The following is a 26,868-nucleotide window of genomic DNA, read 5'->3' as shown; positions in this document are numbered from 1 at the left end:
TATCAGATTTCTGTGAGCATATTCTGACTTTGTACCAGCATTTGAAATAAGTATTTCTGTGATACTGGACTTATTTCTTTTGTCCTTCACACATTCATTAAACATATGACACAGATTTTGACTTTTTAAGTATGATACACACTTACTAACTGATATTGCTAATGTAGCTCATGGACATGGATTATAAAATAACTGAAGTTAATTTCCTCAATAAACAGAATTATAATGTTAGAATTAGTGATACAAGTTGTTTATGTTTTTCAGGCAACATTTTGCTAACTTTATAAATACATTCAGACTCCTGAACATTAAATTAGTAAAGTAATAACACAGGCTGCATGTTTTCATCCCATATAAGACAAAATCAAATTAAAACCTCAAGCAGGATGTTTTCTGTTGCATACCAGCCTTCAGAGAAAAAGCTCTATCTCATTTATTCATGCATTACTGAGTCATAATAAAATTCAGTGCTGGCATGCTGGTCAAGACAAATGCTAGCAAAATGCTCCGGTGACAGCAGCATCACTTATTACTGCACACATTTGTTTCATAACCATCCCTGTTTTTATAGCGTGAATCTCGTGTGCTGCCCCCGTGGGACTGCCAGGGCTGGCCTGGGGCACACGCTACGACCTCTGGCAGTGGCCCTGAATCTCAGGACGCTGCGCTGTGCGCCCCTGGGCTACCCACTGACACCCTTCCCTCTTCTTGCATCCCAGCACAGCTCTGGCCCACCCACGAGTCCTGCGGTCCCTGGTCATTCTCCAGCTGCACCGCACACTGGCAGGGTTTAGAGAGCCGTTTTGGTGCAGGTGAACCAGATTCATCTGGAGTCCAGATACGTACAAAACACATCCCAACCCCTAGCAGAGACATCTGCGGCCGAACCAAGGGGCACTGCTTCAGATAGCTTTCAAACACCTGCACATTGAGGCTGTTTGGTGTGGGAAGACTGCCCACATGTAAGCCAAAGGAAAAATGCCAAATCAAGTAATATAGTTGCAGGCACTGCGGCACCAATTATCTACCGTGCCTTATTATTTGTTCATGTGTACAGAGCCAGACCACACCATACCAGCTTGTGAGGCCGAAACAGATGGTATATCCAGTTATAAAGCTTCTATACCAAAGGGATAAAGAGAAGGCTTTTAACCTGCTACTACTACACGTGGCAAGAAGCAGAAGTAGCTACTCCTTGGGGATGGAGCCACTGATGACAAATGGGAGGATGACATATCAGTGAGCAAGAATCAGACAGAAGCAGCTGGGCCATTTCACACTGGGCACTGCCTGTCAGTCATAAAAATCAGCGAAGAATACACAAAAGTGGAAGAAAGGCCATTTGGAAGAGATGGTCCAGTGACAACACAAGGCAAAAAAAATCAAAAGGAAAGTTCAAGAAACCCATCTGAAATATATTGCTAAGAACAGACTCTGAGAGTTTTGGACCACTGAAGCCACTGACAAAACACCTATCACAACTTCCCATTTACAGGTTTACTATAGAAAAATCTTAGGATAGAGTGGCAAACAAGCAGTGAACGTGGAATTACCTTCTGGGAAAACAGATATCAATGATCAGACATCAGACTTGCAATTATACCAACCCTTCAGTGCCAAAAAGTTAAAAGTTGACAGTTACTGCTGTACACTGATGATTTAAAATCCCTTCTAATGAGAGAATAAACTCAAGCAAAACACAATGCCCTTTTCATTTACTTCATAATTACAATTTGACCGCCACAACATGTAACATGCTTTGAAAAAGCAATAAATACTCCAGTGGAGCATTCCTGGCTCCATACCATACTCAAAGTATCAAATATGGGTACTACTTCTGTACAAAGTAGTTTGAGAACTCCACATTTGTACAACAAAAAAGTGTTACTTCTTATACCACACTGCACTACCCAGTGGGGCAGAGAAGCTCCCTACCATGAAACTGTATTGCATAAATTGCCACACACATTATGATTACTCTCTTATGTAGTATCTGGCATATTCTTACTAAGGAAAACTGCTTGCACACCCCCAAATTAGCTAACCCTACTGTTTAGCAATTTGTCATCTTTCAAAAATAAGCACATTATATTGCCAGCTGAACGGCACAGTTTCAGTCTGGTTATGTGATTCTAATGGCACTGACCAATATATTATTTAATTGAACAATTATCATGTCCTTGGACACTATCATTTTCCACTCAGGTGACTGTAATTAATTACTGATGACTCCAGACAACAACTCTGCAAAGAACCCACACTTTCACAAACGCATTTCCCTGACTTCAGCGAGACATCGGTCAGGATGACATGCCCAACTCTTCACAAGCACAGACCTGCTTTAAAGTTGCACAAAACTTACCCCATTTTTTCCCCTCCCAGTTCTTCAATGCCATGGTCTTTCCTACATTGTGCAGGGCTTTTATTGATGCAATATTTAACATTATTTTAAAAGGTCCATAGAAAGACATTCATATGCTTTCAGGCTTTTCTCCTGGTGTCCTGGGTTTGAGTGAGTGGTGGGTTTTTTTAGTAGCAGGGGAGCGGGCTATAGGGGTGGCCACGGCACCTGGCTTCAGCCTGCTGTGAGTTCATGGATGAGAATACAATGCAGAAACCTCAGAGAGAGTCTGTAGGAGCAATTGTAGTTTTAGGATGCAGATCCTAGATGCAGGGTTCTAGCAGGGGGTGCAAGGCAAGAAATGGTGGAAGAAAGCACGCAGGGCTGGAAAGAGTTGTGAAGGCTGTTTGGACAGACAAGAATTTAATGTATACAGAAATTAAAATATGTAACACTTGTGATTTCATAATATTTAAGTCCTTTTCTTCCTTTCCTACTGTTCACTCTTATAACCATATCCTAGTTTAAACCCTGCATCCCTTCATCAAGAAAGCTGGCTAGAGTCTCAAGGGGAGAAATCTATCTTGTTTATATGACAGGCACACCTTGTGGCAGACATCACTGGCAACAAGGATTTGTAACTTTGGTGCTCTTCCAGAAAACCAGTACTCCCCAGTAAAACCAAACCAAAACAGTGAACAAGGTGTTTCAATAGGCCTAACAAACCATACCCTTGGAACATTCAAAAAACTTTGAATACCCCGGTAGTCCACACCTCTACATCTAAATAACGTATGTCCACATCTATTATTTGTTCAGGTAATGAGAAAGCCTTTGTGGCTAAGAATCAAGTATTTGCTAATACTGAGACAGTTTAAAGGTCTTCATCAGTCTGTAGACTGATGAACTACCACTCATTGTTGCTCCACTGCAGGTAACAGAAGGCCTGAGCGGAGATTTCAAACAACTTAAAGGCTTTAACATGAAAACAAGTTATCATGTTTAAGCTGTGCATATGCTCACCAGGTAATCTAAAGCAGCTTACTTCTCAAAAGCTCCAGTTAGTATATAGAGCAGCTGATACTTGGTAGTTTGTTCGTGTATCAGAGCCTTTACCTGCTGTTGAGCAGGTAAGAATGAACTTGTATTACTGGAATTAAATACAGCCGTATGTCCACTAGTAAGGCGATTAAAGAAGTTATATCTAAGAAAGATAAAAGTCATCTGTCTTCGCTTTTAAGCTATGAAAATTTTCTGAAGTCAGAGAAAACCAAACAGCAAGTCTTTATTGGGTATTTTTGGAGACTATAACATATCCTATGACTTTTGCTAATGGGAGTTACATATTCATGCTGAGGTGCGGGGACACCCCTTCGTCTTCAGATAAAATACAGTGCATATTTCTAACACTTTATTTTGTAAAATTACAGCAGGATAACAGACAGCTCAGATCTGTATTACCAAGCAATACAATCCATTACTTATGTTATTAATCCATTACTATCCATTTAATGAAATACTTAGTTTCACTTTATATTTACCCATCATTAGTTTTTTAACAAACATGCTGTGAAGGCTAAAACCACTAAAATCTTATTGTAATAGTTACATGAAAGGATTTTTCCTTTTTACTCTTCAAACACAGAAACACATAAAAGGTGATTTTACCAATAATAATTTGGAAATTTCTAGTCTTCCACAAGATCCATTTGCTTATCAGGTAACTGTTTGAAATTACTATGAGATTGCATTTTTAATTAAAAATCACAACAAATGCTCTTAAAACATTTAAAAATAATACTGGTTTAGGAGATTCATTCTTGTCATCATATTAAAATAAATTGTGTTACACTTACAGAATTAGGCAGTGAACCTGTCCTCCAGGTGTAATTGCTAGTTGTTCAGTTCACAATGATTAACCTGTGACAAACCAAGATCCTTTACAGAGCTTATTATGTCTACTGGTAGAAGGAATCCCTTCTCCCCCTTTCCAAAATCTATAGTATGGTGGAAGTCCCAGGTCTTGAAATCCTCCACTGAACACACAGTTTTAACCCAAGAAACGGATCACTGGTGGCACTCCAGATGCTTGGAAGTACCCCGTGGGGGAACATCTGAGGATACAACCATGTGTGTGAACATCTGTAACTAGCCAGGGCTTCAAGCAAGGATATGGGGCAGGATACAAACCTCTAAAGCCATCAAACAGAAACGGGCAGATACGGGTGGGCTGGGTGAGCCCATCAGGCTAATGTCTGAGGAACTCTGATGAAGGAACAGACAAGAAGTGGCAGCTGTTTACTTGGGGCAATAGATGCTCTACCACCTTGCGGAGGTTTTCACCCATGGCAGCCAGCAGCCAGCGGCTCCCTATTCACCACCAGGCAGGCTGTGAATATTGGAAGAGGAAGGAGGTAACCTGCTCCCTCGGGGCTGATCTGAATAGGAGGGGTAGTATAAGGATGTGTGGAATGGGAGGGCATCTGGTTCGTTACTTTATTTGGTTAAGGACTATTCAGTATAAAAGAAATAACAAATAACAATGAAAGTGGTAGATTACACACAAACAGGAGCAAGTGGGTGATAACAGAGACAATAAGTTGTCTTTGGTCACTGTAGGAACTAATGCCATTAAAGGAACTACTGAGACACAGCCTTGAACAGGTTCAACCCGAACTTTGTCACTGATAAGAAAGGGGAAATGTGACTATCATATGTATTGTGGTATATTTGAGGGTGTTTGTGGAACTGTGGGATGAAGTACATTTTATGGGAAATTTAGAGGAGGGGCCAAAGGCAGAGAAAGGGAAGGATGGGGGGGGGAGCAAACACTAGAAAATGGAGGCAGGGAGTTGGGGAGGGGGGGATAAAAAGGGCCAGTTGCATTTAAATGGGCTGCTGGTGGGTACACTATTCTGATCAAACCCTGCACCTGATCACCACAGTCTTTCCTTTCTTCTTGTTGAATCCTTTTCCTAACTACTTTTTTTTGTGTGTGTGTAATTCACCCTCTACCCTATGGGTGATACTGTCACTGAAATCAGGAATGAAAACTCCTTAACACTGGGTTTAGCATTAATGAGGAGGTATTACTTTCTTTGGCCGGGGACATGAGAGAATCATTCGACCTAACATGTCCACCATACATTACAATAGTCAAGTTTTATATCACTCTGTTACATACATATTAATAAAAATTCCTAAAACTCGTTATTATATTTACATAATTATTACGCATATGGTTTAAGTCTCTGAGGGGCTTCTATGGGGGTTGGTGGTGGTCTCTAGCAGTCTCTGGTGGTCTTTGGAGAGCAGCCCTTCTTGAACTTTGTCTACACTTTGGAATTGGCCTTTCTTTGGTTTATGTCTGCACCTTCTTATCTCCTGCCTAGCTTCAGCTAGTTCACTATTTTTCAGAGGGCCTTAATCTTCAAGAACAAGGGCTTCTGATTAGGAGTCTCTCAATTTACGCATGGAGCCTCTCCATTTATGCATTCCCCAGGAGGTGTTTATCATGCTTGCCTAGCTCAAGGACCTTTGTGCAATGGACAACATGTTGCAGGTGTTCAAATGATTTCTTAAATTCTTATGCTACCCTAAACAATTTTTTTTTTCTTCACCCATTTTCCAGCAATACTACTGCAAGGTCTAGGTGCCAGCAACTGCTGAAGACGTTCGAGGTCTCAAGGTCTGAAGGTCCAGGAACCAGCAACTAGAGGGACCATGGTGTGTCTGTGTTTTCTAGTGAATTTAATCCTATATGCATGTGCGTCTAAGTGTAATTTGCTAGCAAGGTTCAAACTGGATTAGCCAGCGAGTAGAAAGAGATCTGTATCTGGAAAGACTCAAGGTCTGAGTCAGTGGCTGAGCAAGGGGCCCAAGGTCCAGACATGGGCAGAGTTGATGCCTGGCAAGGCAGTCCAGCCAATGGACTTGGAGACTCTGCTAATATTGGGAGGAATCATGATGGTGGGGTACATGTGAGACAAGTGTGAGTGCGTGTTTCCATTTTGATAGCCAACACTAAGTTGGATTTTCTAGTAAATAGGAGGAAACCTGCATTCTGGGTAAGAGGGCTCAGGCACAGGTACCAGATGGGTTTAGAGGCCATGGTAATGTTCAGGGGATCCATGAATGTGCATGCGCTTCTGAATCAGACAGTGAAGGTGTCTACTCAGTGTCTACAGTGTTTTCACTAGTACACTTCATTCCTGATCAGCCTTTGCCACCCCAAATGGGACTCAAAAGTACCATCCTCTGTAACCCTCCGCATCTTGAGAACTGGCTTTAGGGGCACAGTCACATATGTTGCTGATGTTGCCATTTCCCTCCCTGCCTGGTTCTCCCAGGGAAAGGGAATCCAAAAGGGTGTAAGAGAAGAAGTTTCGCTTTCTGGAAGAGCCGTAAGTGGGCAGGGACCACTGCTGGGGAATCCCATTGATCGCTCCTTCATCAGGGCTACCCTGATGCATTCATGAGCTTTGTCTAAGGCGCCCTGCAGCACCATACTCTTTAACATAGCTTGGAGTAGCAAACGTGAAAGAAGCTGTCACTACAATGCTATTGTCAGGAGTTATCAATAAACTGGGGATGTAACTTAAGAGTAGAAAAAGGGAAACACTTGTTCATTCTCCTCCTTGCTTCCCAGTTTCCAAAACAGAAGTGAAGCGGCAACATGGAGACAAATGCCATCTGTGTTTTACCACCTGGAACCCCAGAAGTGGCTCACTTCCCCTACTCCTCAAAGTTTTTGGGTAGATTTTTAGCTACCAAGTTCAGTAGGCAGGAGAGCTACAGAGAAACTTCATCTTCCTGACTCCTAACTTGCTCCTGCCTAAGAGCAAAGATTATGATGCTGCTGAGAGCCAGGCACCCCATGGCAGCCATGCTTTGATGCTTTGCCTCACAACCTTTTCTGCTGTTGTGACTCCATCAGGCCTAATGAAGTTTAATCCTAGGGAGGAAGGTGCAGGGACTACAATGAGAGATCTCACACGTGGAGAGCCAGGAGTAGTACAGTGAAAGGGGATGATACACAGCAATTAGAGGTGGAAAAGCATAAACAATTTAAAAAAAAAAAAAAAAAAGGAGGTAAAAAAGAACAAGTATGGAGAGCAGGACTGGAAACAGGATCCAGAAGCAGTTTGTAGACATCAGCTGGTGAAATGTATGGCAGCAGGACAGGAGTGGTGGGGCCCAAGGAAGAGCGGTGGGCAGCAGTGGCTGGCAGTTGAGAAGGGAAAGGGGTAGGACGAAAGGAGTACCCGAGCTGGGTATGGGAGAGAGCAGGGGCAGGAGGGACCGAATTAATGTTGGAGGCTGAGGAACTGTCATTAGAGCATCAGAGGGGCCTTCTAAGAGGCAGATGACAGGTGAGGAACAGAGGCAACAAGTGAGAAATGAAAATCAGGCTCAAAGCAGAGGACAGTGTGAAAGGCTGGAGAGCCACGGAGGACAGAAGTGGTTGGTGCAGAAGTGAAGACACAAGCCAGATCAAGCCCTTTTTTTGCTGATACTCAAGCATGTGGGGAAAATCACAAACAAGTTTATGAAGAAAATTAACTGGAAGCTAAAACACCTACCAAAACCTTGGGCTGGCAGAGGAGATACCCGGAGGGCACGTCAATAAGACAGCAAGCTGAAACAGAACCAGGCTGATGACTGGGCCCTGGCCTGACGCTTAGCTAACGTGAGAAACTACTGGGCATAACACAAGAAATGGCTGAACATAAATAGGAGTGAGAAGCTGGAAAAAGTTGCCGAGAGCAGGATGAGGAAAGGCTGGGTTTCAGGTAGGCAAGAGGAGGGTTATGTAAAGGGTGGCTGGGCTTCAGAGAAGCTTGGTGAGGGATGGCGTCGGGACCTTTTGGGGAGTGAAATCTTGCAAGGCACACAGGGCTGAGTATCAGTGATACTGTGTGAGGCTGAGATGGCTCAGGTAAGAGCATGAGAAATACCAGATTTGGTTATGCATCAGGTAGAGAACATCAAGCTGGAGCAGTCAGTGAGTAGCAGGAGTCCCGCACCAGGAAAGACTCAGTGTCTGAGCCAGGGGCTGGGTAAGGGGCCCAAGGTCCAGGAATGGATGTTAACCAGACTTAGAGCCCACGTTGACATTCAAGCTGCCTGCAGACATAGGGGTGCTTGTGAATCTGAAGAGGAATGCGTCCATCAGCCTGGACAGAGGAACCTCTCAGGTCTGAGAGTACGTGGGACTGACTTTCAGTAACCCTGAATCCCAGAGTCCACTGGGCTGAGTGGCTCTCATAGCATCCTTAACAGAGAACTTAAGAGTTGAGCTAAGGAAGTGATGCTTATAGTATCAGGAACAAAACAACTTTCACTAAAGTATCCTCTAGGTAGCAATGAAAATATGTAGACTTGTGCTAGACCAATCAAACTTTAGTTTTCCACAGTAAACCAAATTCCCTTAAAAATGGGACATGAGAGCGTTGTGGAAGGAATAAGAATAACATGCCATGCTCTGGCATGGTACACTGCAGCAGCATGGTATTAAAAAGCATTTGAGCACATAAAGACCCTGAGTAGAAAACTGTAACTGTCAGACTGCCGATGAAACTATGAAAGACACACTTCCAGAAGAAACCTCATTTTAAAATCCATTGACAGATGCTGTAAGAAATGTTGATATGTAGCATAATTAATGTAGACTGAACAAATTGTACTGTGGACAGTGATATGTTTATTAAAAGCCACTTGGTGAAGGCTGCTGGAGGGAACTAACTAGATAGCAACACAGTCCTGGATTAGAATATAAAAACACAGGCTTTCCTGTAAATAGGAAGCAGCAAGACAGGAAAAAAATACGTTATTTGATTTTCCTATATACTCTCTCGAAAGAAATGACATGCCCGCTCAGGTGCACATGCAAATACAAGATGTTGCTAGAGCGAATAGCTTTGTAGAAATGAAACCTCTGAAAGAATAAGGATTTTGCTCAGAGATGGGGAAATGATAAATATTAGAGCGAGGTATTTCTTTGCCCACAGACAATGTGATTTATAGTATAAGATCTGTTTACTCTAAGTGACTGGGTTCTAAATGAATAATTTTGAAAAGGCTATTTCAGTTATTGAGTAGTCTTGTCTTTGTTCAAGGGAAGAAGAAAGACGGGCTCTGAGCCTAATACAAACATGCTCAAGTCAGTCATGGTTAACATGACAGACAGCAGTTAAAAAGCTGTGGCAGAAATTCATGACTCCCAGCCAGCATGTTGGCAGCCCTCTCTTATGGAGACAGGGATAGCTTGGATGTACATGGAAGTCCATAGGCTGAAGCAGAAGTTAATTTAGTCTGGCACTGATTTTACGTAGTGACTTTTACACATTTCATCACCTAGAGACTCCAAAGGATTTGCCAGGCAATGCAAAGCGAGTTTGGGAGCAAAGACACTGAAATTTCACTAATCCTTTCAATGAGGGTCTAAGCTCTCTAATAGGAAAACAGTATAGGCCTCTGAGTTCCAGTGGAACAAACTTTATTTTCATACTGGTACCAGTGTCTTTACAAGAGCTACCTGGAAAAACCTCAGGGCAACCTCATCTTCTCTGGTACTCCACAGACCTATATACGGTTTGATACAGAAGACTTGCACAGACGAAAGTGCATGTCCTTTTCAACAGCTAAAATGGCACAGCTTTGCCCCTGGGTGCAATTACACCAGCGTGGAAGTGAGCTAGAAGGGTCTGGCTTTTCACGTAGGAGAGGCTCACACCAACATATTGCAACACATAAATAAGAGTACTGCTTTAACTACTAGCATAAATAAAGTGATATTACTTTTATGAACAGAAGCAGGGTACATACTAGAGAAACAACACAAAGGTCACTTAAAAGATCACTCACTACCAACGTCTGACAACTAGAAGTATAAGCACGAAATAAATGTGTCCTAACTCCAGGTTTGAAACCGCCTGCTTGCACATGACTTCCTTCTGTTGTGTCCTTCACACTAACAGCGACTTAAAAATTCAATGTAACTTGACAGTAGAGGCTAGAAGCCAACCTGAACTGAAAGAAATTTACACCAATTTCCTCTCCTGTGTGGGAAAACATTAAAGTCTGGTTTATTGTTCAGCTCAAACTGAATCATCCTATAAAACTTCTAGTTACAATTTCAGAGTAACTATCTGATTGGAGAACGCTTTTTAGAAAACAGACATACTCATCTTAGAGAGAACCTGTACCCGGCAAGGCCTGCCGAGCAGCATCGTATCACCAGACCTTTCCCCCTTTTTTCTGCCTGTGCCTTGCCACAGGACCAGAAGGTGTAACCCAAGTTCTTGCTCCTGCCTCACCACTCCCGGGTTTCTCCCACAAGGATCAGTTCAGCCGGAGGATTTCTTGCAGTTTACCCACGGCGAGCCCTAGCTAAACCGCTTCCAGAAGAGCACAGGCACGCAGGCCCCTCAACAAGGATGGAAACCTCGCCGTTCTTGCCGCTTTTCCCTGGCTGTCCCTCCCGACAGTCCATTTGTGCTCCTCGCCGCGCACCGCCTGCTTTTCTGCATCTCTCTGCGCGTGTGTGCTGAGGTACGGATTTACGGGAGAAGCCAAAAAACCCACCAGCTCCGCGTCCCACCCCTCCGGCCCGCTGCCGGCACCAACTGTGGAAACACACCCCCCACCCCGCGCTCCCCCCGTCCCCGCAGCTTCCTGCACCAGCGCGGGGCCCCGCTGAGGGGAGGAATGGCACCAGCAGGACCCCAAGAACGACTCGCGGCCCTTGTAGCACCGGGCCGGGGAGGGGGGCGGACGGGCCTGCCCGGGGCTCTCCCCGGAAGCCCGCTCCGACGGGCGACCGGCGGGCCCCCCCCCCACGGCCCTGACGGCTCCGGGCTATTCCACCCGCGCCCGCTGGTCCCCTCGGAGCTGGGGGTCCCCCCCCACGCCTCCCCGCAGCGCACTCACCTCCCCGCGCCGGCGGCCCCACGGCCCCGCGGGACGCGGCCATGCCGCCGCGCCGCTCCTCCCGCCCCGGTGTCGGGCGGCCTCCGGGAGCCGAGCCCCGCCCCGCCCCGCCCCGCCCCGGCGGGGAGCGCGGGGCTGGCCGGGGCTCGTAGTCTCTCCCTCGGCCGCGGGCGACGAGGGGCGCGGCCGCGCCGAGGCAACTACGTTCCCCGGCGTGCAGCGGGACGGGGCATATAAGCGGCTGGCGGCGAGCGCGCCTCAGTCAGTCAGTCAGTCAGTCAGTCAGTCAGTCGCCCGCCCGGCCGAACAATGCCTCCGCCGCCGGGGCCGGGCAGCCGCGGCTGAGGCGCGGCGCGGCGGGAGCAGCCGGGCAGCGGGCGCGCTCGCCGGCCACCGCCGCTCCCAGCGGAGGGAGGGAGGGGAGGGTGGGCGCACGCCGCGAGCATGTGGATACCCACGGAGCACGAGAAGTACGGCGTGGGTGAGTGGGCGAGAGCGAGCGGGGCAGCGCCCGGGGGGGAGGAGCGGGGGCAGCCGGCGGGGAGCGCGTCCCGCGGCCGGTGCGGGCTGCTGCCGTCCCCCGCGGGAGCGGAGGCAGCGCCCTGCCCGTGCGAGCGGCCGCGCCGCCCTCTCCGCGCGGCGGGGGCGGGAGGTCCCGCCGGGAGGGGACCGGAGGGGGCAGCCGTCCCTTCCCCCAGGGGCCGCAACAAAGGGCGGCCGGTGCCCGAACCGCGGCTCCGGCGCCTCCCGCCGCTGCCCGGGGATGGGGCCGGTCCCCCGCCACCGAGGCGGGCGCTCGGCTTTTCCCCGCCGGCGCTGGGTGGGAAGGCTGGTGGTTTACGGGGAACAAAGCAGCCTTAAAAAAAAAAAAAATAAACAAAAGCAAAAACAAAACAGCAAACAAACAAACAAAAAAACCGTGGCGGGGAAGGCGGTCTCCGGCGGTGTCGGCGGCGCCCCGGGGAGGAGCGGGAGAGGGGCCGCGGGCATTGTTCGCGCGTCGGGGGTTTTGTGGCTGCTCCGGTGGAAACCAGACAAAGTGTCGCTCGTGGGAGCCGCGCTTCCTTGCCGATTTACTCGACTCTGCCCGGTGCTAGGGCTCGGAAAGCCGTTGGTTTGCCTCACGAAGTGAGGAGGGAGGCTTGCTGTAATTTTTTTTTTTTTTTTTTTTTTTTTTTTTTTTGTTTTCTGACACCACCTATTAAACCCGCCAGCACTCGGTGGGCTCTGGCGGCGCGTCCCGGACAATAGCCCCCTCTTGACAGAGATGCCGCTGAACTGTTCAACAGACCTACTAGCGTAGTAAGCAGCTTTCCGTCTGTTTACGTCGCGTTTGAACGGGGAGTTGTGCATATTACGGGAGAAGCGGGAGGAGCTCGGAGCTCTCCTTTGTGTTTTGTTTTTTTTTTTTTTTTTTTTTTTTTTTTTTTGTTGTTGTTGTTGTTTTATTTTATTTTATTTTATTTTATTTTATTTTTTTTGCGTGTGTGTGTGCGCGCCAATGGCGCGGGAGCCAGCCCCGTGCAGTGCCGCTCCGTCCCGTTTGGAGTTGAGCCCAGATGTTGCCGTGCTCCCAACGTTAAATTATAGAGATCATCGATGGGATTTATTTTTGTTGACTTCGTTATTTGCCAGGTCACAGCTGGGTTGCAAGATATTGATTAGTCCTGCCACCCGCCTTTCTTTACGAGGATGGGCAGGGGCTTAAAAACCACTCTGGGACTCCCTGGAATGGCATGCCTGATATTAGCAGTCAAGTATTTCAAGCTGCAGCTCTCCTCTTGGTCTATTTGGGTTTTTTTATTTTTGAGCATAGTATGCTATTTCACAACTGAACCGTGGTGTGTTTTTTTTTTTTTTTTGTTTTTTTTTTTTTTCCTCCCCTGATTTATAAGCTAAAAATCACTATGAAGCATCTCTTCTAATACTGAAAGCAAGCAGACAAACATTGCTCCCCTTATTTGAACTACCCTCTGGTTGCTGAACGATTAAGTGATATCCTTTAAATAAGATTTTCTATGTTTAGCAAACCTTTTTAGGTACTTACGCATGGATCACTGTCCAGCTCTTTCTCCCTTAGCAGGGCTGGTGTCACTGAAATCTTATGCCTGCTGAAGAGATACAGTTGTGATTTCTCAATAGCGGGCTTCCTTTGGATCAACCAGAAAATGTAGCTCACTACAAAGACCCTCTTTATTTGTGTAACTATATTATAGTCACAAAAAGATGCTTATTCTTATTTAAATTCATCCCATGGTTTTCTGTGATTTGGCTTCCAAAGGCTATTCAAGATAGTAACAAAAAGCCACTGTTCAATTTGGGTCCTCTATACCCCTCAGATGGGAGCGATATGGCCATTGCAAACTGTTGAAATACTAGCCTAAAGTAATTTAATTTTCCTCTTGGACTGCATTTTATGCCATGTGCTCACTCACCTGCATGATGAATACTGTCTGCAAAATCTTCACACCCAATTATCGTATAAGCTACTGTACTCTATAGCAGTGGTAGGGGAGGCAGGAGGAAGAGTTGTATCTTGCTGTATAATTCTTTAAACTTTATGTAAAGTGAATTTCATATCAAACTTGCGTTTTGCACCACAGATCTGCTTGTATTTTTTTTTTAGTGATGGGATTATTTAATTTCCAAACAGGTTTTTAAATAGTGGTGTGTTTATCTTCCCTGGTTAAATGGGTCCACCACAAAACCCCTTCAAGAATCCTAATCAGTTGTACCAAGCATATGTATCCTTTGTATAAAGAGCTTAGGGCTTGCATCAACATCAGACCTCATCTGCATTTTCAATCTGAATTTTACAGCACATGCTGTGTGCTGCACATTTCTGCTGTGACATGCCAAAATGGATGAATAACCAGGCAACAGCCACCTGGTTGCACTGAAGGGTTGCTGGTAACCAGGTGGCTCTTGCTCACTTGCACAGCCTGACTGATTCCTGCTTTGAGAGGTAGTTGATACAAGTAACAATCTTTTCCTCTTCAAATTTTTAAGCTTTTGCCTGCTAGCCACTAATATAATATCTAATTGCTTTTTACTGAGCAGGTTGCTTTACTCTGAGTTCATTTACTAGTAGGCAGACATACTGCCAGTTCGTTTCCTAGTAGACAGACATATTGTCATAATGAAGAACATCATTACACACGTGACGCCCTTTGTACTGCAATTATGTATTTTTATTTCTAAGGCTGTAGACTTTGACAGTTATGTATTACCCTTCAGTATGCTAAAGGTGAAATAAACATTGGAATATTTCTGGTTCTGAGAAAGTCTGCTTTGTCTGGGTTTTAATATCTTTATTTTCAGAACAGAAGGTTAAACTTTTGTATTTCACTCTGAAATTCCATATGTTTTGAATTGCACCTTCAGCTGTTGTGTCAAACTAGTGATGCCATCACACAAGGGATTCAGTGGTCAGTTATGTGGACTATTTAGCACAAAGTATGCTGATGTAAGGGCAGGAGAGGTAAGAGTTTTTGCTGTTAGTAGTATCTAAATCTGGTAGATGTCAAATAGAGTTGACTTACAGAAATGCCATATGCTGCTCTATGTGAATTCAGAACCTAACAGAACAATATTGTTTAGAACAATAACCAATCCCTTTGTTAAAATGAGTCATTTAAGACTGCATAGCTGTGGATGCTCTGCGGGCAGCAAACTGGTAAGTGTAGCTTTCAAAGGTAACTCTTACCATTTGGTGCAAACTGGAAACTTTTATCTGTAATAAATCACAGGACTACACAATTATCTTGTAGCTGCTGTTTGGAGTAAAGATACAAGTTCTGTTAGATGGCCTTGAACATAGAGGTTCAGTTTTTCTTTTTGTCTCACTAGATCTGCATACTGCCTTATCTGATTTATCTGAATCTGTAAGGATGCAGGTATGCTTTCTGCAATGTCAGTGATTCACCTTTTTCTACTGAGCACAAAGCTTCTTAGCATTTATCAGGAAAGCATTTTTGGGGGGATTAGGATGGAAAGATTAATTAAAAACAGTTGCTGAATGCGTTGTCTAATTTATAAGCAGAATGGTATTCCAGATCTTGAAGTAATTCTGTACAGCAAACTATACTAATTTGACTCAGACTAAGTTTAAATAGTGCTTGGTGTTTTTAGTGTGGTTTAAGCCATAAATCCGCTTTCCTAAGCGTGTATGAAGTGTGGCTGTCTCCTACTTTATAGATGGAGAAATGGAAGGATCAAATGACTTTGATGTAAGCTGAAGTTTATCGGAGGAAAAAGACAGGGGTTTATTGGCTGATCATGGGAGCAGTGTTACTTCCACATAGACAAAAGACAAATCAATTGGCTTGTGCCCTGTTCTGATTTGCATCTAGGCTAGTCTTGCTAGCAGTCCTGTTGGAAGATAAGCAAAGACATCTTTATCTTCATGCTGCAGTCACTTTGACTGCAAGCTAACTTTACTGTAACTGAGCTTGGTCTGTTTAGCTCAACAATGTCTCTGTCAATAACATGCTAGATTTCTAATATAATGTGTTTTGTTTAACACCAACTCACTTTATCAGCCTTTCTTGCATCTGTCTCTGAACAGTACAAATGAAGCCTTCAATCTTACTTCCTCTGTTCTCCTACGTTAATCTTGCTTCACATTTCTGTGGAATTCAGCTTGTATTTTTCTTAGGCTAATATGACTACTAATAACGAGCTACATCCAAACCTTCTGTCAAGCTGCCTAAATGACTGTTTAAAGGTGAGGCAAGGCAAAACAGAGTGCATTTTGGGGCTCGTTTAGCTAAGGAACAGTTTGAGTATGCTCTTTGTGTTCTTGTTACAGCTTGTAACTGTTTATGGGGCTGGTCACCTGCAAGTAGGTAGTGGTGAGGTACCATGGGGCACAGAGTGGGGCTGTCAGGGTACCAGTGCTCCCTTCACTTTGGTGGAACAGTGGGAGCCCGTTCTCATCTAATAAAATACTCCATGAGTTCTATCTATCTGAGATATAAAATGTGTGGGTCTTTGCGGTGGGAAGATTTTTGACACATGACACACTGTCATGGAGGCTCTTACATCAGTTCAGGATGTCAGACAGAAAAAGATTATATTTTCCAGGTTTTCTACATAAGCAGTAACTTTCAGTATCTTTCAAAAATGGAATGATCTCAATTCACAGCTTTTGGACAAAAAAGAATAGAAAATCACTGACTATATTCAGCTGAAGAGCAGAATATGAAGGCTGAGATGAAGTCATTTTGGTCATAAGACTAGTCTTAAGTGTTGATGAAGTGGTGAAATTGCCTTAAAATAAGACTAAATGAAGATTCCTAAATGTTTTGGTTTTTCTTTTTTTTTTTTTTTTTTTTTTTAACAATTGCCTCCAAAAATCTAGTCTTTAGTATGGATGTGATGTTTTGACTGTCTTTATCTCCTAAGAAAGCTGGTTGGTTCATTAACACCTTCTTATGTAGTACCCTTTGGAGATCTCATCTTTCCTATTCACTATATATCTGGAGCTACTGGGGAAGATTCTTGAAGGCTGATGTTATTTCACAGTTAACTATGCTGGTGATACTGTGTTTCTTCCCTTTTCACTGCATTGAGGGTTTTTTGGCCACCATTCTCAGTGTTGGACTTATGTGACTACTATCTGGGCCAGATTTATCCAAAAGATGATGGAACAGTAGTGATTTAAATAATATAAGGAGTGAAAGTGGGAATGTAGTCTCCCTGCTGAAAGGGAGAATGCTTTTTATTTTTGGTCATCTAGTGTAGGCTAACGTAATCTGTGATTACTTCTGGGAGCTCAGATAGCACGTGATCGAGTCACTAACTTCTCTGTCAAGGAAGCTATAATTGGTTATTTTACTCCTACCACACAGACAGCAACTTTTTGCACTGCTGCAAGAGTGTCTGCATTTGACGCATCTCTTATTCCCTAGCCCGCAGACCAGAAATGAAACTTCAGAATAAAATAGGGTTTCATGTTTATAGCCTGGTTCAAGGTGAACAAGTTATCTACCATATTCCAACTGAGTTACCAGTTCTTTTCTGAGTGTAATTCACCGTGTAGGTTTTGGTCTATTAAATTCTCCGTAATTTGAGTTTTGGGATCAGGGACAATCCTAAGGAGAGCTTTTTGACTGCTTGGATCATTTGCAACACTTTAATCTGTTCAGCAACTGAGACAAGGTTCTTTCATCAGTGAGTTCACACTCTTGGGAGATGCGTTGCTTCGATTCTGTAGTTTTGAGGGACTTTGAGTGTTGTGCATATGTGGGTTTTTTTTGGTGAGTGTTTTTTGCTACTGGATTTGTAGTTTATTCTGTGAAGGTACAGGGGAACAAACTAGGCAACCACTCAAAGTCCTCTCAAGCCTGTTGTTGTGTGTTCTGCACAGAAAGGTTGAAAGGTGAAGGTTTTGCTTCACTTGCAGTCTGGAATTTTTTTTATGGTGTTTTTTTTGCATGTAACGGTGTACATCATTGAGTAACCTTTTGTTTTTATTTTCCTAATTTTTGTGCTATTTGTCCTTTTGTGAGGAGCTGGGCAGAATGCCTTTGAGGTGATCACTCTCCCTTTCCCAGTGATTTGGAAGCCCGGAGATTAACCTGGAGGGACATGTCCCTTTTCACTTATTAGTCACATGCATTTAATTGGTTTCAAATATCTCTAATATTATGTAGTAGAGAGAATTGATTTTTTTGTGTTTTTTTTTTGTTTTGTTTTGTTTTTTTTTTTTTTTTTTTGTTTTGTTCCAGAGATCACCAATAGAAACATAAGAAAAAAATATGTTTCAAAGGATTTTGAGAGATTTAATCTGTACTACTTTCTTAAGGTCAAGTCGACTCTGTCACTTCTGAAGGATGTTTGCGGTCATGTTCTTTAAAATGCTGATAACAGAGCACCTGTAACTTCTGTAGTCAGTGCTTAACGATCTTACTACTAGAAAGTGTTAAGCACTGGAGTAGTTTTCTTCTTGCAGGTATAGTTATGTGTATATGAAGACTTGCTAAGACTCTCCTTTTCCTTGTATGAAATTCAGTTTTTTCATCCTTTCCTTGTAGATGTTGTTCTTATCTCTGACCAATTGATCCATGTTCAAAATTGGACAGGAAAGCTTTATCAGGTAAAGCAGGAGAATCTTTTTTAGTGTATGCTTTAGGCAATGTGTCTTCTTGTTCCCGGTGTGATGTTTGTTCCTTTTGCAATAGCATCACATTGACTCATGTGTAGTCGGGAACTGCTAATCAATCCTTCAGATCCTTTTCCGGAATACTGTTGTCTAGACAGTCATTCTCCCATCCTGTGTTCGTCAGCTGATTATTTCTGCTTATGTGTCTTTAGTGAATCGCACCTCTCCTTCATACTATTTGTCCTGTTCAGCCATGCTGGCTCCCAAATTTTCTTTTTCACATAAGCCTGTTGGAAGCACCTTGTCTGACAGCTTTCTTGAGATGCAATTTAGGAACTGTACTTGCTAACAGAAGTAGAGCATGTTAAGAGGAGCAATGCATGATGAAAAACTAAAGACACCTGGATGCCACAATGATTTGCCATTGTATTTATTTACATTTAAAGGAATGTATCTTTCAGATCTTTAGAATGTCAAGAGATTGAAGTGATAGCTGTTTTCTGTTTCTTTCCATAATGCATGTTTTGAGCTATTCAGAATGCATGTTCCCAGTTATATAGTTTAAAGATGATATAATATGTCAACTTTGCATTCTTGGACACCTGAAATGTTTCGTCTGAAAATAATGCTGATCTAACTTCCAGATGCTCAAGGGTGGATAGAGCTGCAAACAATGCAGCTCTGAAAGTCACCTGTGCTAGAGGGACAAAGAAAGAAGCTTGCATTTTGCAATTTGTAATGCATTGTGCTTGCTGTGTTTTCTTGTTTTGAGTAAGAAAATAGGATAAGATCAAATCAGGTTTACAGGATTTAAAAAAAACCAGTACAATCATCTTATGGGATGAGGCAAAATAAAAAAAAAAATGTGCTCTTGAAGGAAAGCTAATATAAGGGAAAAAAAAAAACAACCTGCTGATACCAATTGCACCTTTCTTCTTTCTCCAGTTAAGGAACTGAGTACATTTTTTTTTTTTTTCAGATTCACATGCAGGTATTTAGCTACTTTGTAACAGTAACAGCTGAAATTATGACAACCGAAAGTGGGTAAAGTCTGTTTACTAGGCTCTCTAGTACACTGAGATTTGTTTTCTTGATAGTTTGTGTATAGAAAAACATAAACAGTAGACGAGGTAATAAACCCCCAAATGGGGTTGTTACCAGAACTCGCAATAAGGTGTTTGAGGATTAAGTTAAATTTATTTCAGTTTGGCTTTCTGTGTTACTGGATTTCAAGGGTGTGTGTGTCCTTCCAGGGCTCTGGAGGCAGGCAGTGGCTGGTCTTATGCAATCAGTAGCTAAATGATGAGCTTGTTCACTTTTTTTTTTCTGTTACAGAGAAGAAATGGAGTGAGTGCCCTTTCAAATCCGCTGCTTGAGATTGATTTGAGTTTTATTGTTGTTTGCACTGAACTTATGATTTCTGAGTTTTTAGAAACTAAAAATGAGTTCTTAACTATGAAAGTGTGTACTGACACATTTTCATGAGTAATTTGCCTTGACTATATGGGAATCTATAAATGCTGTGGATAAAAGGTGAGCTCCAACTGCACAATAGGGGCTCTTCTGTAATATAAGCTACTGAATTCTGTCTGGTTATTTTTAAAACAAAGCATTTTCTTTTACTATCATGTCATTGACCACATATAATAGGATAATGTTTCATGTTTTGAAACTCTTTGAAATTACAGGGTGCAGTGCAGCAAGCAAATTATTATTCCATGAAGCCTTATTTTAACTCTTCTCCATAGTAGTATAGTGAGCTAAGCGTGTATGAGATGTTGGAGGGGGGTGGGATGTTTCTTTTGTTACATAAGTAAATGCAAGTATTATTTTATTACTGTAGTATACTGTAGTATACAAATAGCAATAGGTAATGGCTTGATCTTTAATCAAGCTGTAAATATGTTGTAGACTATATGAGTGTGAAGCAGTTGTACTTACATGAAGTAGCATTCATGCTTTTGTAGATAGTTACCTATAAAATACAGAATATTATTTTTCTGAGGAAAAGCCCTGTATAACGATGGCTATTTAAGTGTACTGTCTCTTTTCTTTTTGAAAAACAGTAGCATTAGGAAACTTAATGTCATCAGGGGTTCATAATGTTACCTCTGATCCCTTAGGTACAACTGTGAGGTATGCTCACTGAAACTAAGCAGTATAGAAATGGGTCACAGGTTGCAAATAGTAATTTTTGTAAGTAATGGTGGTAGTTTTTTTAAGGAATAAAGTTAGCTAATATTTCATACCTTGAAGGAATATGCTTCTTTCTTTGGCTGTGTGGTTCCTTTTGTAATATCTTTACTAGATCTGTTAGTACAGTGAGGTTACAGAGCTTGACTTGCATTTTCTGTCTTTGGGTAGGATTCAGAATTGCTCCTTTTGGTGTTAACATTGTCTCCCCTCTTACTATGATAAAGAAGAAATCTGAACATGTATTTTTGAAACCATTTACCGGGCAACAGCTGGCAGAGCTGCTGTGTTATTCATGGTTAATAGTGGAAACTTCTTAAACATTCTTTACTTATCTGGCTCTTCCCTATTCCTCCACCTTCCCCCCTCCCATCCCCCAGCTTCCTTCCTTTTTCTGGTCTGTAAGACTTCGGACAAAAAAAGAGGAAATCCTAAGGTGGAAAACAGAAGATCCCTGTTCTTCTATTTCAGTGTAAAAGAGCATGTGTCAGTTCTGTATAGAGTTCATTACTGTAGCTATACTTCTCTTCTTCCACCCACCCATATCTGAAAAAAGTTGAATAGCTAATTATAACTCAAGCCAAAATTATATTACTTCACCGTATCCTTTCTTCTACTTGGAATAACAGGACCTGAAAGCTAAAATAATTCTCATTGGGCCAGATGTAGTTTTGAGTGCTCAGCTGTGTTGAACAAAGGTGCTTATTCCTATTTCTTGCCAGGTTAAAGAGGTAAAGTAAGGGTGGAGATATCTGCCTGCACATATTCTGCCATTCTGTTTGTCTTGGGAGAATATGTGAGTGAGAACAGTAAGTAACTCAAGTTACAGATTTGCTGGTTGCTTATAGAACTAGAAAACTAAATTCAATAACGTAAAAACAGTTTTTTCTTCTTTTTTAGCAGATCAGTTTGGAAGACAGAAGACTTGTCTGTTGGCTCTTCTACATGCAAGTTAGGCTTTTTGTAATGATTTAATTACTCAAAGTCTTTGAGCAATTTCTTAATACCAATTAATTGAAAAAGTATAGCAAAAGATTCTGAAAATAGATAAAATGTTAGAATAACTTATATGCAAGACCACCACACTTTCCTAAAAAAAATATGAGACAACTGTTGGTTTTGGAGTTTAATCTTCTTTGGAGATGGTATTTGGAGATGTAACATGGTAAACAATATCCAGAGGAATCTGAGGTAATGGGCTCTCCAACTTCAGAGGCAGGGTAATACAGAAACCACTCCATAGTAACCTGCCGAGCTGTTTTTTTTTAAGCTACTGTCAGCGATTGCTTCTTGAAAACACTGTTTTGTTTTGTTTTTTTTTTTAATTTTTATAATATAAATAGTAGCTTTATCTCAACCTGAAGAATTACAAAGTGCTTTAAGAAGTAGTATTTAAAACTTTTTCCCTTAATGAAAAAGCCTTGACTTCCTGGCAGCATGAAGGATGAGCAGTGTCAGTCTTGCTGCTGCTACCTGTCTGTTGTTCAGTGTTAGACTACATCCACTGCATTTGTATCTTCAAGCTTAAGGGTGGTGATCTTGTTTACACTCAGAAAATTCACTGGGAAGCCTTTAAGACTGAAAATCGCTGAGTTTTAATGTATTTTCATGCAAAGGAAAGTGTTTCTTTGTTTCACTTCTGCAAAGACTCTATTCTACTGAATAGGCTGGAGCTTGAATAGCAACGCTTCTAAAAATGTGTATTTAATAGGTATATTAAATAATACCAGTTCTAAAGATGGCTGAGAAAAAGTACAGAGTTTAGTTGTCATATTAAACAGGCACAGATTACGTGGTTCTCTCTTTTCCCAAAGAAATCAGGGAAATGTAACCTACTAAACAGAAAAAGTGCAACTAACATTAAGGAAAGCACATAGGTTTTCATGACAATTCTTACAAAGACCTGTTTGAGTTTATATTGATAAATATTGCCTCTAACCCTTTGAGCAGCCAGCTAACAGCATCATAATTGGGGCGTAAATGTGGTTGTACAGCTGATAGAGGTCTGCGGTCTTTATCAGTGTGCTTTGTTTCCCTTTATGGGTTCTTCAGCAAAATAAGGACCAAATAGAGAGAGACTGGGTTGATGGGGGGGTGCTCACTTTTAGAGAAGCAAATGTCCAGAATAAACTTACTGAGCTGATAGGCATTGAATGGACTCTTTTAAACTAGCAAGTTAGAATTTTTTGGTTAATCTGTGAAGTGGTTTTATTGTTTGCAGAACCGTCATAAGTTTGACTTTCTAATGACTTCTCTAAAGTGCCATTTATGTTTTTACATACCTTATGCAAAACCTCAAAAGCACTCTGCAGACTACAAATAGCAGGTTTTATGTAAAAATGTGGGGTTTGTGTAGGATAGGAATATGCACAGCTACAGTACCATATGTTAAAGTAATTCAGGCAACTCAGAATAGCATATTGTCTTGGCTATGTGTGTGTGGGGAAACTTTGGCAAGCAGAATATAGTTGTCTGGGGACCATCGTGACTGTGTCCAGGCCAGGCCAGCTCTGGTGCTTGCCCAGCTTTGGCCATGCGCTTCCCCTCTGCTCCCCTGTAACGGTTTCTGTGATAAACAGTTGGGAAGAGCTGATCTGGCTGAAAACTAACCACTTTTTTGTCAAGGAGGGATTTCTACTGGATCAGCACCTCTAGCTGGGCTCGGATTGTCTGCCAAAGTATGTGTGCCAGATGGGGGAGGCGAGGGAGGGTACAGCTGGGAGTACAAAAGATGGCAGGACCCCAGCGCTCTTCACGTGTCTATCTCAAAGTGCCTTGCAGCTGCAGCATACTGGTGCTTTCTCATGCTGTACTGGTGCTGCCAAGTGGTGGGGCTTTTCTGATTTGAAGGGGACTTGGCTGCAGGGTGAACCCGTTGGGAGTGTGGCTCCAAAGGCCTCTTTGGCTGGTGAGGGGTGACTGGCTTGTGGCTGCTGGCCTTGGTGCAAAGGAAGCTGCCTTGCTCCATCAAATCTGCCGGCACATCACATGAGGTGTAGTAGAAAGCTAGTCTGATGAGAAAATTAGTTGGCCCTTCAAGAGTACGTGGCTGTTTTCATGGGGCAGGAACAAATAATGAGCTGAAGTAGATAGTTTAATTCTATGTCTTCTCACCCAGCTGCTTGGTCTAGAGTCGTGAGCGTGCTGTTTACTGAACCTACTGTTAGTACTAAAACTCTTACAAATTTTAGGTTACTCCTACTTGCTGGTGCTGTTCAGATAGTCTTAATTTGAGCACTTTGTCTAGCATGGCATGGCAGTAAGTGCTCTCCTATTCTAGAGGCTGCTTAGTAAGGGATTGTCTGTCCTTGGTGTCTCAAACTTTGTCTCTGCGTGCAACAAGCAGAACTGTCCAAGCACGTATTTTGGACATTAAGTTGGGGATTGATTCTTGTCAACTCTGAGCAGGCTGCTAAAATAGGTTGAGTGTCACAAGATTAGAAGCTAAAAACTCTAAAGGTGCGATTTTAGTTCTGTGGATGTAAAATTTGTCTAAATTTGCCAAGGAGCAAAACTTTTGGAAAAAGGGAGAACAGTGGCAGAACTGAGAGCTAGTACATGTACAGCGGAAGTTCAATGAGATATAAGTAACAAAGTGAGTACAGATGCAATACTACTAACATCCTTTTGAGAGGTCTGTGTCTCATTGCTGTATTCATAACTTTGAGTCCTTTCAGTATAGTAATGTGGGAAAGAAACACTTCTGAATGATATTATAAAATATGTCTTAATTATGGTAACACGGTATGTAGTTGATAAGAGAACTTGAATACCCTCAAATTAATGTGAACTGCTGTTTCACATAATATGTCTTTTAGGCATTGCCATTGCCTTTTCAGTCAGGATAGCTTTGTTCTGGGGATAATTCTGGGGAAAAAGCCTTGGCAGTTGTTATTTCTGACTATCTCTACTAGCCTTGTCCCATTTTCTCATTTGCTGTGGATGTGTCAGATATCCCTCCTGGAAACCATCAGTGGAGTGCCTGGGCATCCTACACTACCACAATGGTGTTCACTTCTTGTGGCTCTTGTCCCCTGTCACCCAGCTCCTTTGACTTACACAGGTCCAAAAAAAGGACTCAAGCTTAGAAAAAGTACTCTTTTGTTAATTATGCAATGTTCATTTTGCACCAAAATAAGTTTTGGACACATAGCAAGGACCTTTAGCACAGAAGGAATTGTTTGATTTGCCTATGATCTATGGGGATACCAGACTTTTCAATGTCTGTTAATTGTAAACCAGCATCCTTACAACTTCTCTGGTATATTGGCTACAAAGCTAGGGGATCACATATATAATATTCATCATATTGGAGGCATTTTCTTGGATGCCTTCACCCCTTTTTAATTAGAGTAGCTATGAAATTACTTTTACTGTGTTCAAAGCATTTTTAAAAACTAAAACACCCCCTGGGAGTGTGTGGTGGGTGTGCTTGATGTACAGAAATGTATGAGAATAGGAACTGGAATGTGATATGTAACCTGTGTAAGTATTTTTTTCCAATTTTCTTCAAGTCACCTTACTTGTGACACACTTCCAATTGCTGAGTGTTTTCAATGAGTTTTCACACAAGGTTTTGAATTTGTGTCCCTGCTATTCAGCCCTAACACAATGAACTGTGAGGTGAAGGGGAGAAAAAAGAGCTATCATCTTGCTGATGATCATTGGAATGGCTCAGATCCAGGATTCTGTTTATGAAGCATTCCATAGCATGATCTTAAAAGATGTAACCTGTCTGAAAACATCAGTATTTACTTTTTTCCCCTGAAGTCTCAAATCCTTGAAGTACCTTTAAAAATTAAGGGGCAGATAGTTGTTTTCAGGCATTGGTATTACTGTTGCTTTTTTGCAAAAATAGCTTAGATAACCTTTACCCTTCACATCTGTATACGTGCTACTTGTGTTTTTTTTCTTACAAATCTACAATATCAGATTGAAAAAGTGATTTATGAGTGATACCTTGTATGGAAGGGTAGTTACAAAGGCAATGTAATGATAAAATACATAAGTGACTTGGAAGAGAATAGCTTGTTCTCCTCTGATCTATATTTAATAGGAAAGCTGTTTTAGGCAGGTCTGTCTTTGCTTCTTTTTAGTTCCAAAGGTTGGATATCTGGTTATTCCATCGTGAAGTATTTTTTTTTTTTTTTTCCTCTGTAGAGGACTTTTAGCTCCAGAAATTCATCAGTGTGTAGTTCAGCCATAAAATTATTTGACTTTTTCCTCATATTAGTTATTACGTACTAGCTAAAAAGAAATTTGTGTTCTGTACGGATGTTGACTTAACAAACGTGTGAGGGCATTCCTGCAGCCTGTGGTATGTTGTGCAGGCCTTGGAGAGGCGAGAGGAATGCTGTGGCTTCAGATGTCACATTGAAATACTGACACTGCTAGTGTAAAATGTTGCAGGTAATAAGCAGTATAGCATACCTGATTTAAATACCTCAAATTTTCCAAGTTTAGAGATGGAGCAGGATTTCATATAATTTGCTTTGTAATCTCATATCGAGCTTTCCAAGTCAGCATTATACACTTGTGTGTGTGTGGGTGAATAGCACTTGGCAGGCTTTCCTGGCACTTGGTGCTCTTAACATCTCCTACAATAATGATTTAGAACCAGAACTTCTACCCTTTCCCCTACTTAAATTACCCGTGTGCTTCTCCAAAATAACATGATCCTTTCTGTACTTTCTGTACAACACTAGTTTCAAGCTAAATTAGTTTATTTTTCTGATAATATGAAAAAGAAATTTATCTGTATGGTTGTGTAGAGATATATAGAAAGATCTTAGGCCAGTTGTTCTGTGGTTACTTATGAACTGTTTTTTTACCTAGAAACTATTTGCTTTGTTAATCTTGCAAATGTGAGTTGCTATAAATCATGAAGTGAACTGAAAACACTTATGTTAATTATATAATTTCATTTGTAATTTTTGGAGGGGCTTTTTTTTTTTTTGAAAATAGAGAAGCTTGCAGTTTGCAGCAGTTTAAGTTGGAAATCTAACTAGGAAGTTAGATTTGGTAAACCTGGTAGAGGATGGTCAGTACTGGATTTGGGAATAGACTGGATGAGGGATTATGGAGCCTAAATTAAGGGACAGGCAGGGGTAGAGAGGTCAGAATTGCTGTGTGGTTTTATTAGTTAATGAAGTGGGACTTGCAATAGGGTCTACTAGTGACCTGACAGGGGGGAAAGCTGGTAGTAGGGCACTGAGCGAGAAGGAGTTATGACTATAGTGCAAGGCATAAAAATATATGAAAGTGTGAGAAGCTTTCTGTATGCTCCCCTGACAGCCTC

General features: G+C 42.2%; 2 protein-coding genes across 6 annotated transcripts in view; one reads left to right on the top strand and one right to left on the bottom strand.

Moving 5' to 3' along the window:
• Positions 1-11,361, bottom strand: part of ZNF277 (zinc finger protein 277) — a 57,893-nt gene extending 46,532 nt beyond the window's left edge. The window contains exon 1 of one of the 2 annotated variants that reach the window (XM_042793334.1): positions 11,273-11,361. In XM_042793334.1, coding sequence (XP_042649268.1) covers positions 11,273-11,315 — 43 coding nt within the window. In that variant the 5' untranslated portion in view covers positions 11,316-11,361. Of the gene's footprint in view, positions 1-4,197; positions 4,253-11,272 lie in introns of those variants that run through there. The other variant, XM_032998788.2, reaches the window with a different exon arrangement.
• A 124-nt stretch (positions 11,362-11,485) lies between these two features.
• The window catches only part of DOCK4 (dedicator of cytokinesis 4), a 264,136-nt gene continuing 248,753 nt past the window's right edge, over positions 11,486-26,868 (top strand). For all 4 annotated transcript variants that reach the window (XM_042792612.1, XM_042792610.1, XM_042792611.1 and 1 more), the window contains exon 1: positions 11,486-11,753. In XM_042792612.1, coding sequence (XP_042648546.1) covers positions 11,717-11,753 — 37 coding nt within the window. In that variant the 5' untranslated portion in view covers positions 11,486-11,716. The remainder of the gene's footprint in view (positions 11,754-26,868) is intronic.

The sequence above is a fragment of the Tyto alba genome, unplaced genomic scaffold, assembly GCF_018691265.1.
Source record: "Tyto alba isolate M040663 unplaced genomic scaffold, T.alba_DEE_v4.0 Super-Scaffold_2, whole genome shotgun sequence".
In the NCBI taxonomy this organism is placed as follows: Eukaryota; Metazoa; Chordata; class Aves; order Strigiformes; family Tytonidae; genus Tyto; species Tyto alba.
This window is presented reverse-complemented; position numbering and strand designations above follow the sequence as displayed.